The sequence below is a fragment of the Girardinichthys multiradiatus genome, chromosome 24 (genome assembly GCF_021462225.1).
Source record: "Girardinichthys multiradiatus isolate DD_20200921_A chromosome 24, DD_fGirMul_XY1, whole genome shotgun sequence".
Taxonomy (NCBI): domain Eukaryota; kingdom Metazoa; phylum Chordata; class Actinopteri; order Cyprinodontiformes; family Goodeidae; genus Girardinichthys; species Girardinichthys multiradiatus.
In genome coordinates, this window is record NC_061816.1 from 18,698,375 (window position 1) to 18,712,612 (window position 14,238).

The 14,238-nt window shown below is 39.4% G+C and overlaps 1 protein-coding gene across 3 annotated transcripts in view; it reads right to left on the bottom strand.

Moving 5' to 3' along the window:
• The window catches only part of LOC124861647 (sodium-driven chloride bicarbonate exchanger-like), a 77,998-nt gene that overhangs the window by 28,722 nt on the left and 35,038 nt on the right, over window positions 1-14,238 (bottom strand). For all 3 annotated transcript variants that reach the window (XR_007036703.1, XR_007036702.1, XM_047355533.1), the window contains exons 9-12: window positions 13,908-14,065; window positions 13,738-13,825; window positions 11,748-11,894; window positions 10,127-10,227 (exon numbers count right to left, since the gene is read on the bottom strand). Coding sequence is in view for 1 of the 3 variants with exons in the window: in XM_047355533.1 (XP_047211489.1) it covers window positions 10,127-10,227; window positions 11,748-11,894; window positions 13,738-13,825; window positions 13,908-14,065 (494 nt within the window). In the remaining 2 variants the exon portion in view is untranslated. The remainder of the gene's footprint in view (window positions 1-10,126; window positions 10,228-11,747; window positions 11,895-13,737; window positions 13,826-13,907; window positions 14,066-14,238) is intronic.

The following is a 14,238-nucleotide window of genomic DNA, read 5'->3' on the forward strand; positions in this document are numbered from 1 at the left end:
TAATAGAATCATAGCAGGATTCTGCTAGTCCTGTGTTTTCTTTTGCCCAGATTAAAACTACGTACTGGTGACTTTGGAGATTCAGGTCGGATTTCATTCCAGAAAATTAACACCGCTGCGAATTAGTCGCAGTAGAAGGCCGTGTTAATGTCCTCTCCATAAGTCTCATGCCAGTGACCTTTTATCTGGGACATTTATACTATAATTAAACTAACATAAAACATAATGGGGAAGAAACAAAGTAAACTAATTGACTTAGAATGGGAGGTAAAGTTTATGGAGAACTATGTAAAAGGAGCAGGTATGATCTGTCATAGATGGAATAAAAAATAAAAAACATGGGTTTTTGGGCAAATTAGATACAAAGGATGTCTTAAAATTACAAGGGGATCTAAAATTAGCAATAATGAAAACTAAAAAGAGAAAAATAACAAAGAACAATGGGGGAAGAACAGAGAAAAAGCTCTGATTTAACAGAAATATGTGCACGATGGCATAAAAATACGGATTTTCAGGTAACTTAATTATCACTGAAATCCTAAAACTACACGGGGATCTTAAACTGGAGATTATGCATTCAAAAGATTCAAGAGACAATAAAAAACCTTGCCAGGTTATAATTTCAAAGGGGACTTTTCAGTCCCTGAGTGCTCACAGGTGATAAACAGATTAAAACAAAAAGATGAATTAAAAAAACAACAATAAGAGCAGCTTTTAACTGACATAGCCATAATACTGAGGCCTTAAGAAAAGCACAGGAAAAAACTTTCAGCTTAACTGAAAACAAATAAAGGGGGGCGGACTGCCACCCATCCCAGTTTAGAATACCAAGGTAGCCCCAAATTATAAAGACTAAGAGATGGTTTTAGAGGACGTGGTAAAAGAAGTTAAAAGAGGAGGTGACAATGTGGACAACATGGAAACTGTCCAACTGGACAACCCAGTGAACAATGACTAGAGAAGGGAGAACAGAATGTTGTTAAAGAAGTAATCTGAGAGTAAAAGATTTTGTAGGCAAGCATTAGTGAGAAACAGGTGCTTTAAAAATCATTCTATGGTGTTATACTACCAACAATATCATGATAAAATGCAAAAGATTCATTTTACAGGGAAATAATTCCATATTTGGCTCAGATTGTGTGCATTCTTGATTTTTCCTCTTTGAGAGAAGTTAAATTTCAGCTCTGTGAAACGACCTTGACAAAGAGATGCAGCTGCCTGAAAACAAAGATAAAACTTCTGCAAACAGCAGAAGCCTGTCTCTGCTGAAAGGTCTGAAAAAAAATTGTAACTCTACCTCTGCATGTGTCAAACTCAAGGTCCGCGGGCCAAAACCGGACCCCAAACGTTTAGTGATTCTCTAGAAGTAGAGCCTTTTAATATGGTGATTGTGTGCTTGAATCTGCCTTTTGAAAATGTTTTGAATCTTGCTCTTTATGTATAAAAAAAAAAAGAAAGAAAAGAAAAATTGGCTAAAGTCTGCAGACACAAAATGAACCTGGATTGAAGCTCTAACTATGTTTATTTAATCTGAGATCCTCTCCAAATGCAACAGTATATGTCAGTCTACATGAGATACTAACAACTTCACCTACTGGTATAATATAAAGATCTGAGTGAATATGTGAAACAAACAATGATGAAAGTTTTCCAACAGGTGATGCTCATCCAGGAGGAAGACAGTGTTCCTAGGAAATGCAGCTCATTCATTAACAATCAATTTTTCTCCTATAGGTGGACGTTTTGCTGATTAATCATAGGCTGGATCTATGAAACATTATGTGCACAGAACAAATGACCAAGGTTCTGACTGACTTATGAACCTCACTGACCTGACAATAACATGACACCCAACAGATAACACCTTTAAGGTGGACCCACTAAGAACACCTTATTGATTCTTGGTGAATAAAAAAAAGAATTGAAGCGTTCAAAACAGACCTTGTGGAAACAAAAGGGGTTATGAGGAAACAATGTGCATTTTAAGAATAATAGAAGTCAAATTATGTTCAAATTTTTGCAAATAAAATTACTCTGACAGAGAAGTAAGTAAGTAGTGTGTGAATGTGTGTGAATGGGAATGACTGATTTCATTGTAATGCATCTTTGAGGGACCTTAAAAGCGCTAATAAAGGTCTGATGTTCTGATGATCTTTGCCAAATTTATATCTTAATAAGGTTTCCAGAATCTTTTTCAAAAAATCATTTAAAGATGGCAAAGGTTCTACCTCTACTGAAAATACTGATAACCATAAGAAAGTTCATAGACCCGTCTTGAATTTTTCCTAATTCTTTTACAAACAGGTTATTTAAACTTTCATGTGGCCAAATGTCTGTGTTTGACTTTCTGTTTTTGTGAAATAAATGTCTGTTTCATGTTATGTAAAAATTAGAGTCCTCAACATTACCATAATAATATTAGGTCAGTTCTCTATGGTAAAACAAAAAGATTTTAACAGATGTTTAGACGTTTTCCAGTCAGGTTCAAAATGATTGAATTAGACTCAAACTTAACATAAGATGAAATGAACCTTAACAGAATTACTGGACTGGACTGAAATAGAGAAAACTTGAGTTAATTGAAACAAACTTTAGTTACTTGAACTAAATACAAAGCTGACTGAAACTGTATGTTGTATCTATAAAACAGGGTAAAACAAACTAAGATTATAAGATATAATATGCCCTTCATTTTTTGTGTTCATCAGTGAGTGAGTTTTTATTTTTATTTTTAATAAGAACTAAACCAAGCATTATTTATAATAATAGCAATTACCAAAAATAGTGATCTCATTTTTAAATGTAATAAGGACTTACTTTATAATATATGATAAAAAAGAATAATAAGAATTTGGAAAAACAGAGGCTTTAAACCTCTGCAGGAACAGCACTGACACTGTCAAAGGTAGATCCTAATACAGGAATCTGGAAGCTCATTCTGGCGTGGATAGTCAAAGTCCATCCAAGGATACATTTAGATGAGGCAGAGGGACAAATACAGGGCTTAGCTGAGAGCAAAGAGAGCAACATGCACCCTGCCCTATCTGCTGTCCCACCTGAACTATGGTCCCAATCATCAACTGATGTAGGGCTTATAAAGGGGTTCCCACCATACAAGGTTAAACTAATATCTGAAAAAAGGCCATTAGTCCGCCAATACCCCTTAAAGCCAGAAGCTGAAGAAGATACTAAGCCAGTAATACAAAATATGTTGAAGTCAGGAATATTAAGAGAAGCACCTGACGCTACATGCAAGGCATATCACACTGACATCACTATTATTATCACAGCCAAACATAACTCTAAAAAGATGTGCCCTTTAAATCCAAGTACTCTAATACCTACTGCAGAAGATGGAAAACCACATTCTTATAAAGCAAAAGTTGAAGAAGACACCAAACCCAGACAAGACATTTCTCAAACCCTTATACCAGATTCATGTGTTGTGTTTGTAGATGGCTCATCATCTAAAGATGAATATGGAAAGAATAGAGTTGGTTATGCAGTAACAACCATCGATAGGATAATAGAAGCTAAATCTCTACCCAATACATGCTCAGCCCAAACAGCAGAATTATATGCTGTAGTAAGAGCATGTGAATTACATGAGGGACAAATACTATATACACAGACAGCCAATACGTTTTCGGATCAGTACATCACCATGCTAAGATTTGGCAAAATAGAGGTTTTAAAACATCATCAGGGACAGAACTAACTCATTTCAACCTATTAAAGAGAAAATGTCAGATCTGCTATTTATAGACACAGACGTGCTGAAAGACGCCCAACAGTCAGCACCCAAGACAGAAATAAAGGCCTGGCTAAAGAGAGGAGCACAGAAAAAAGATGACATCAATCAGATAGAAGATAAACCAATCCTCCCAAAATATTTATACAACACAGCGGCTACAGTGACACATTGGGAAGACCCACGTGTCAAGGGGGGAATATGTCACATCTGGTAAAGCATTAATGCTACACTATAAATATTTCTGACTATGCAAATCATTTTTGCAGATCATGCATAATTTGTTGCAAACACGGGGGAAGAAATATTGCCTAGTTGTAATAGATGAACCTAGTGACACATTTCTTCCCCACATATGGTATCCCACAGATTATAAGGTCAGATAATGGAACTCATTTTGTAAATAAATTAATAGATCTAAGTTCTAATGCATTAGGGTTTCAGTTAAAGATTAAGGAAAACAATGGAAGAAACAGGGAGGCCATGGCCCGGATGCCTATCCCTGGTTAATTATGGATGAGAATAACTCCAAATCAAACTGGTCTTACTCCATTTGCCACCTACTGTACATCATTGTATGGCTCCACCCACTATATTCTGAGTCTGAGATCACGTGACACCAAGTTGCTGATGTGAATTTGTATTCTCAAAGAAATAGTACATGGCAGACCGTTTTCTCTGCCCTCTGACATGAATGAAATAGAGAAAGCACAACAGGAACCTTCATTAGCTGAGTGGATGAATAAAATGTTGCAGACAAAAGAAGAACAAATGTCCAGTGGTCTGCCGATAATCTCTGCTCCTATCCCACAGAATGAGGCCTGGAGACCTGGTCCTGATTAAGACACTCCACCGGAAGGATTGGAGCACTCCTTGGTGGAAAGGGCCGTTTCAAATACTCCTGACAACGCCCACAGTTCTGAAAATAGCAGAGAGGCCTTCCTGGATCCATAAAAGCCACTGTAAGCCAGTTTTGCCGTTACAGGAGCCAAACCAACCGACGGGGTAGCAGAGGAAGTCCGGGTTCAAAGATGGCCCAGCGTCTCAAACCGGTGAAGAAAACAGCTGATCTGCGCCCAATTATAAAATGGCTCTCTGTAACATGTGGACAGGACTGATAAGCCTGAGCTTAATTCTGGTAGCAGGACTCTTTCTCTATCTAAAGCAGGATCCACAGGAGGGGATACCGAACCAGAAGAGATGGACATCAGACGGGACCCATCTCAGAACACTGACGGAAGAACATGACGCACATCCATTCCTACAGAATTTCTGGTATTGTTCATGGTGGCATATGCAACACTGAACTAGGTAGAAATGCACAAAAATGAAGGGGACGATTATGATGACATGTTGTAAATAAATCACATCAAAAGCCTGAGTGTACTCATACATTGTATTTCATAAAATAACCTTACAGCAGAAAATCGGAAGAAGTTGTTGCTTAAGTGAAATGAGAAAAAGTACAATGATGACATAAACAGGGCAGATTTCTTTATTCTTTTATTTTTATGATTTCAAGTATTATTCTTTTATTTTTATGATTTCAAGTATTATTCTTTTATTTTTATGATTTCAAGTATCATTATTTTATTTTTATGATTTCAAGTATCATTATTTTATTTTTATGATTTCAAGTATTAATCAACATTTAACTTTTAATGGTCGCCGAGGGCGGCGGGGCCGTATGAGTATTTCCCACAAAATATAATCTGTTTACCGTCCGTGGGTTTTCGCTCATACAAAGTATTTTTCTTACTCGTTTTTATATTAAATGTTTTTACTTGTGATAAAAGGAGGGACTGTTGGATGGGTGCAAAAACTTGTTATCACTCATGTAAAAACCTTGGGTTGCAAGGCACCTGCACTATGCCTTCCTCCCTGTGTGTGTGAGATCATTGTTATCTTTGTGAGAACCAGCCTCCTTTCCGTCTCACACACATACACCCTGTCTGAACTGTCTGTTGAACTGTGCATATAAATAAAGAGATAGGGTGTCAAAACTTTGTAGTTTCACTGCAAAGTGGGCTACCCTTGTCACAAGTAACTCTGACTGTATCGTTCTTACCTCTGAGTTGACTAAATAATACCTAACACCTGCAAAAGATTCCTGAGGCCTTTAAAACTCCCAGCCTGGTTCATCACTCAAAACCCCAATCATGGGTAAGACTGCCGACCTGACTGCTGTCCAGAAGGCCACTATTGACACCCTCAAGCAAGAGGGTAAGACACAGAAAGCAAATTTTGCATGTCATTCGGAAATCAAGGTGCCAGAGTCTGGAGGAAGACTGGGGAGAAGGAAATGCCAAAATGCCAGAAGTCCAGTGTCAAGTACCCACAGTCAGTGATGGTCTGGGGTGCCGTGTCAGCTGCTGGTGTTGGTCCACTGTGTTTTATCAAGGGCAGGGTCAATGCAGCTAGCTATCAGGAGATTTTGGAGCACTTCATGCTTCCATCTGCTGAAAAGCTTTATGGAGATGAAGATTTCATTTTTCAGCACGACCTGGCACCTGCTCACAGTGCCAAAACCACTGGTAAATGGTTTACTGACCATGGTATCACTGTGCTCAATTGGCCTGCCAACTCTCCTGACCTGAACCCCATAGAGAATCTGTGGGATATTGTGAAGAGAACGTTGAGAGACTCAAGATCCAACACTCTGGATGAGCTAAAGGCCGCTATCGAAGCATCCTGGGCCTCCATAAGACCTCAGCAGTGCCACAGGCTGATTGCCTCCATGCCACGCCGCATTGAAGCAGTCATTTCTGCCAAAGGATTCCCGACCAAGTATTGAGTGCATAACTGTACATGATTATTTGAAGGTTGACGTTTTTTGTATTAAAAACACTTTTCTTTTATTGGTTGGATGAAATATGCTAATTTTGTGAGATAGGAATTTTGGGTTTTCATGAGCTGTATGCCAAAATCATCTGTATTAAGACAATAAAAGACCTGAAATATTTCAGTTAGTGTGCAATGAATCTAAAATATATGAATGTTAAATTTTCATCATGACATTATGGAAAATAATGAACTTTATCACAATATGCTAATATTTTGAGAAGGACCTGTATAAAGACATTACAAAATTTCATTACAAAATAAAAGTATTGAGAAACAAATTTGATTAAATGACAGTTTTAAAAATGATCATTACAATTTGAGACCTTAAAAAAGTAAAGCATGTTCATTAAAAATCTTTTTACTTATTTACACGTTGTTGCTTTGTACATTGGTGCTTACAATGGTACATATCAGAATTCAAGTCCACGTTAATGGAGAATGTTAATAGAATCTACAGGGGTTGGACAATGAAACTGAAACACCTGTCATGTTAGTGTGGGAGGTTTCATGGCTAAATTGGACCAGCCTGGTAGCCAGTCTTCATTGATTGCACATTGCACCAGTAAGAGCGAGTGTGAAGGTTCAATTAGCAGGGTAAGAGCACAGTTTTGCTCAAAATATTGAAATGCACACAACATTATGGGTGACATACCAGAGTTCAAAAGAGGACAAATTGTTGGTGCACGTCTTGCTGGCGCATCTGTGACCAAGACAGCAAGTCTTTGTGATGTATCAAGAGTCACGGTATCCAGGGTAATGTCAGCATACCACCAAGAAGGACGAACCACATCCAACAGGATTAACTGTGGATGCAAGAAGAAGCTGTCTGAAAGGGATGTTCGGGTGCTAACCTGGATTGTATCCAAAAAACATAAAACCACGGCTGCCCAAATCACGGCAGAATTAAATGTGCACCTCAACTCTCCTGTTTCCACCAGAACTGTCCGTCGGGAGCTCCACAGGGTCAATATACACGGCCGGGCTGCTATAGCCAAACCTTTGGTCACTCATGCATCGTCGGTTTCAATGGTGCAAAGAGCGCAAATCTTGGGATGTGGACAATGTGAAACATGTATTGTTCTCTGATGAGTCCACCTTTACTGTTTTCCCCACATCCAGGAGAGTTACGGTGTGGAGAAGCCCCAAAGAAGCGTACCACCCAGACTGTTGCATGCCCAGAGTGAAGCATGGGGGTGGATCAGTGATGGTTTGGGCTGCCATATCATGGCATTACCTTGGCCCAATACTTGTGCTAGATGGACACGTCACTGCCAAGGACTACCAAACCATTCTTGAGGACCATGTGCATCCAATGGTTCAAACATTGTATCCTGAAGGTGGTGCCGTGTATCAGGATGACAATGCACCAATACACACAGCAAGACTGGTGAAAGATTGGTTTGATGAACATGAAAGTGAAGTTGAACATCTCCCATGGCCTGCACAGTCACCAGATCTAAATATTATTGAGCCACTTTGTGGTGTTTTGGAGGAGCGAGTCAGGAAACGTTTTCCTCCACCAGTATCACGTAGAGACCTGGCCACTATCCTGCAAGAAGAATGGCTTAAAATCCCTCTGACCACTGTGCAGGACTTGTATATGTCATTCCCAAGACGAATTGACGCTGTATTGGCCGCAAAAGGAGGCCCTACACCATAGGTGTTTCAGTTTCATTGTCCAACCCCTGTATATTACTGCCATAGCACTTGAAAAATGAAGCCAGAAAATACTTGTGATGACACAAGACACCTTGATGTTGTGAAAGGACCCGACTGCAATCAGCTGGGCATTAATACATGTGATCACACCCTGACAGCGTCATTATGCCAACTGTTTTTGTTTTTCTTATTATTATTAAGTTTGTCTACCTCCTTTGCAATTATACTGCAGCTTTCTGAGACTGATGTAGATTCTTTAAATGCCGGTTTTTGATACTTGGAGTGTCAAAATTGGCAGCAATATTAATTTGTATTATTTTGTTGTGCAAAGTTGTGAAAAAGAAGATTTTGTCCCATTCTCTTTTATGGAAATTGGTAAACGTACAGTATATGTACAATTCTTGCTTTATAAAAAGTAATGTACCAATAGCACATGTCATTACTTAGTTCTGCTCGAGAGCATCACCACATACTGTTGAAACAAACTGTGTTTTGATCTACAAGTTCTACCAATTCTTGTTCTATCAGTAGAGCTACAGAGGCTGCTAAACACATGTTAGAGCAGGGCAGGGGCTCATTACCAAACACTAGCTCATCCATTTTTAGTTGGTAAACCAAATTAAACATAGGTAAACAAACCCTCCACTATACTGAACAGTTACAAAGAGACCCCTTGCTGGATATGCCTTTGACAACTGTGCATCCTCTCCTACAGCTTCAAACTGCGATGGCGAGGTACCGTTTGCGGATGTTGCCGTGACAACATTGGGTGGGCTGTTATGGTTATTTCAGTACTAAGAGGGTGACAGAAACAGTGCTGGTCCTGGAGGAGGGAGCAGGAGATGGTTGATAGACAAGACTGGGCTTGAGGCCAATTGTAGCTCGGAGAAGAATTTGCACCCAGCAGTACAGCTTAAGGATCACTCACTTCTTTACCATAAAAGCACTTATGTACACCCTAAACACACACTCTGTTGCTTCAGAGAACAGAGCAACAAACCTCTTGTCATCAGAGGAAGTATAGTAGGTGACGACAACATACATTTCTTTTATTAATGTCATGTAATACAATTATTGTAAGTTTACGTCACAAAGTTATGTGAACATGAAGTTCAAGAGGATGAAGAAATTTTTCCATAGTGTCTTCAGCATTGAAATAATAATAATTTAGACATTATTGATCTCACAATGGAGAAGTTATCCTCTGCATTTAACCCATCCTTTAGGAAGCAGTGTGCTGCCATTGTGCGGCGCCCAGGGAACATTCAGGGACTAAGGGTCTTGCAGGCTGTGGTATTCGAACTAGGGTATTTATGGCCTCTCCAGGAGACAAATGCCCAGCTCAACATCTAGGCCACCACTCCCCTAGTCAGGGGCAATATTCTTGGTATAGTCATGTTGAACACCACTGTAGTCGTGCTGTACATTGCTTTAGTTGATATTTTGCTCTCAGAATATCAAGAACTGACCTAAAGAAGTGGGTCAATTGTAGGGTATATACACTCAATGCCAGCTAGCATAGAAAAATATTTTTGTCAAAACTCCTTTAATTCTACATTCCATAGATTCAACAAGGTGTTCAGACTTGCCTCATAGATTTGGTATTAACAAGGCAGCGTCATATTGTTGCTGCATGTGTAAAAAAATGTTTTCGATTAATCTACAGGTATACTGAAGTGATACTAAAACAACAGCGCTTTTTTTAGCAGTGAAGAATTACTTTAGCCCAATTGGACATCCCAGACGTGCTAAATTAATGGTTTGGGTGCAGTGGTGCAGCTAATAGGCGATCGAAATATGGGCACAAAGAAGAGCTTCAAGATGTGACAGAGTGTATGCAGTAATTCATTTCTGTTTGTCTCCAACACTCACTTCCCTGTGCGCTGGAGCTCAGGGCCACCATGTCCTCCGTGTTCCTCAGACTCTCCAAGATCCGTTACTCCGTTGGGAACAGGAGGGATCTTTCGCTTTTCCTGTGCAGTGAACATCTTTGTCAATCAGCTGTTGGGTATATGCCAGCTTCAAAGTGCATTTAAATCTATTCAGTGAGATACACTAACAGACACAGCAGGGCATTTCAACTGGACTTTTAAATGCTGCAGTCATGTGAAAAACATTGGGGCGTCCTACAACAGCCTGAGTGTTTTTCTAACATAGATCTATTTTATCAATACAGATTATATCAATAATATAAATAAATAAAAGCTAATGAAAATAGCTTTTTTGTAAAATGTGATAAAAAAACAAAACAGTTTTGGCCAGGAATAACTTTGGACACTATCACGTTTATTCTTACTTAAAATGGCTAAAACTATAATTTAGCGACTCACATGAGGATATTCTTACACAATATTTTGAAGGTTTGCCCTGTTTAAACCTCAGACATATAGTTTGTTGTGCTCCTGATTGTTGAAGTAAGACTGAACCCCAAGTCAAGATCCACGGAGCTGTCTGAGGCCTTCAGAAAGAAGATTGTCCCAGCTTATGAGTCTGGTAAGAGTTTTAAAGAGGTCTCAAAAGAGGTTTAACCATACAAAAAAGTGGAAGACAATCAATACAACTGCCTATAGACCCAGGTTCGGCCATACAAGCAACCTAATTCTGAAGGCAGACTGAAAGATGCTAAAGGCAGTCTCCAAAAACCCTAAAATGTCATCACGTACCAATTCTGCCGCTGATGATATTAAACTGCATGTCTGGGACTGTACAAGTTTAAGTTCCATGGGAGGTGTGTAAGGAGAAAACCTTTGCTCTCTAAGAAGACTATTAAGGCCAGACTAAAGTTTCACAGCGAGGTTGTAGAAAAGACCAGGATTCTTTACACAAAGGAGTCTAAAACCGAATTATTTGGACACCAGAACAGAGGACATGTTTGGAATCAACCAAAAACAACCCCATACCAACTGTGAAGAATGAAGGTGGAAGTGTCATGTCTTGAGGATACTTTGCTACAGCAGAACCTGGCCAGGTCACCAACATGGAATTGAAACAGTGTGTAGAGGTGAGAAACCCCTGAAACATCTCAGACCTGAAAGTGAAGAGTGGCGCAAACTTTCCTCCAACTGATGTCACAGACTGCTAGATGGCTACAAAAAGTGCCTCACTAGAGGTATTTCAGCCAACACGTTTGCTTAATATGTAAAAAAAAAAAAATCTGGTGTTTGTCAGAAATTAAATCGCTTTCTTTTCCAGAAATAAATAAAATCTAAGATTATACATCAATCTGTGAGCAATTCTAATAAAGAACAATATTTTTTATTTGTCTTCTACAGTTTTATGACTATAAATAATTTACTCGCATTTACTAGTAACCAAAGGACAAAGAAGTATATTTATTTTTAAACTTAATGTCTTCAAAAACACCTTTGAGCTCTTAAACAGCTACTCAGATTAAGTTTTTAGTCTGTAGGAAAAGAATATTCTCAAAAATGGCATTAGTCATCCATTGTACATTTAATGCAGCAGATAAAAAATGTCTAAGATGATTATTTACCTGAGAGGGAACATTCTTCGGAGGCTCTATTCTGATGGACGGGTCCCACTCGCCGGGTGGTAACACTGTCACCTGATCCAAAAACTCGTCGATGCCTGCCACCAGGTCACTCCTGTCTTTAGCCTTATAGGCAACATCATGGAAAATCTGTAGAGGGACATAAAATATGTATTTTCATCAATGTGGAAATAACTACCGTACATCAGTAAAAACATCTGACCTGCTCCACAATGCTACGAACATTTAAAATAAAATGCAAAGTTTAGTCTGAAATAAAGTTCAGAACCCAGCAGATTGCATCGAGTCACTGACTTGCAGTATTCACACCTCATGATGAGCATATAGCAGCAGTTGCTTGCATTGTGTCATGTGTAAAGTTTAGTGCATAGGGCTTATGATTTGGGGCTGGTCTTCTGGGTTTGGGCTTGGGACTTAGTTCCACTGAAAGGAACTCTTAATTCATGATTTTAAGCTGTTATTGCTGCAAAACCCATCCAACTAAAAACTGTCGATTAAGAATAAAAAGCCAGCCCGGTTCATATGAGTATGAAGGAAGATAAGTGAATAGCTTTGGCCATAAAACACACTAAGATTGTTCGAATCTGAATTGGTTATGTCGACACTGAATAAAGATTCTTTAAAACACAGTTTTTGATCTATGAAACCATTACTCCATTTATGTCCCAAAATATTGCTAGTTTTTCTAATCTCATTCTCATGACTGTAACATTATTTATTATTTAATCTGGTAATCTGAATGTACCATTAAACCTATTCTACTAATCCATAGGGGTTTTTAATGGTCACTGAAAATGTCAGTCTCAGTTCAGCTCAAATTATCCCCCATAATCTGAACTTTTCATCAAATTTAGGACAGAATACAGAAAGATATTGCCCATACTGAAAGAAAAGCAAATCACAGCGGAAGGTCATTCTTGTTCCATATATGGGTAGGTTAACATCCCTAAGCTATTTTCATTCTGGTGTGTATGAATGCAAGATGTATTTAGCGGTAAATGCGGCTCAATATAGAACATTTGTGTATCTGTTAACACGTGAATCTAAACACCTGTGGGTCCGAGTGTGAGCGCACTTGTGTGTACAAGGTTTCTCCATAAAAATATGCAATACCGAGTGTGAGGAGCCACAGACCTGCCCCCCTGGACAGATACGGATGAGATCCGAGCCACAGACATCCAAAGGCCCCCCCAGAGCACAGGAATCCCAGGAGAACCATTGCCGGGACTAATGCAATCCCCCCAGAAAAAAGCAGGGGAGAGTCCCAGGGGAACCACCCAGCAGCCTCAGTGCAGTAGCCCCGGGGAGCTGCAGCGACGAGCCCACAGCCATCTACGCCCGAGCAGATCCAGCCATCGACCCATGGACCCATAGACCCAAGACCCCGGGACATATCACTCTCCAAGCAGAGGCCCGACAGAGCCCAGGGGTCCAGGCCCTGGCAAGCAGCCACCGGGAGTGAGCCGGAATCTGAAGTGATTTCTAAATAATTATTCAACCCCCTGCGCTAATATTTTGTAGAACCACCTTTTATTGTAACCACAGCTTCAAGTCTTGCCTTGTCTCTACAAGCTTGGTACATCGAGAGATTGAAGTTTTCTACTTCCCAATTCTTCTTTGCAAAAACGCTGTGTTCAGGGTGATGTATGGGTTTCAGAAAAAAGGGGGATAAATACAAACAAAGGTCACACTTTTTCTGTTTTATGTTGAAAACATTGAGAACCATTTATCATTTTCCTTCCCATTTAAAATTGCATGCTGTTTTTTGATAATCTATCACATAATAGGTTGAACATGAAATAAAAGCGTGGTTGGTGTGTGAAGTGATCATTAGCTAGACGAGCATTGCAGGAGCTGTAGCTCCTGTTAGGTGTTGGCTATAAAACTGTTACAAAACCCTTTGCTGAGAATAAAAACATAAATACATATGTTAGTCTATAAACACTTTACTTCATTGTCTGTGTGGCCTCACCTCATCAGTCATCAGAGTAGCAATAGATCGCCCAATTTCATGATACTGGGAACCTTTTCCCAGAGGCCCAACGAGGATAAACAAGAACCTGGGCAACAAAAGCAACAAATTTAGATCTGACATAAAAAAGAAGCACAAACTGGATGATTTTCCATCAGCTCCTGGATCACCTGGTGGTGATGGGAACTTCAGTCAGGCCATTGAGAAGCACAGCAGGTGACAAGCGCACGAAGGCCACCACGGGGCGATCTAGGAATTCCAGCTCTCCAACCAAGACATTGGATGCCTCCGCACCAGGAGGGATTTTCTTCATGAAATGGAGGTCAATCTGTGCGACAGCAACAGGCAAAATATCATTTTTGGACAAACAATTGTATAACAGTTCTAAGTATGGTAAAAATAGGCATTCTGTAAATAAATATAGAATGAAAGTGTGGTTTTATAGCTAGGTCTGACTCGCATAACTAAAGAAAACATCATCCAATCCTGTTTGATTCCAGT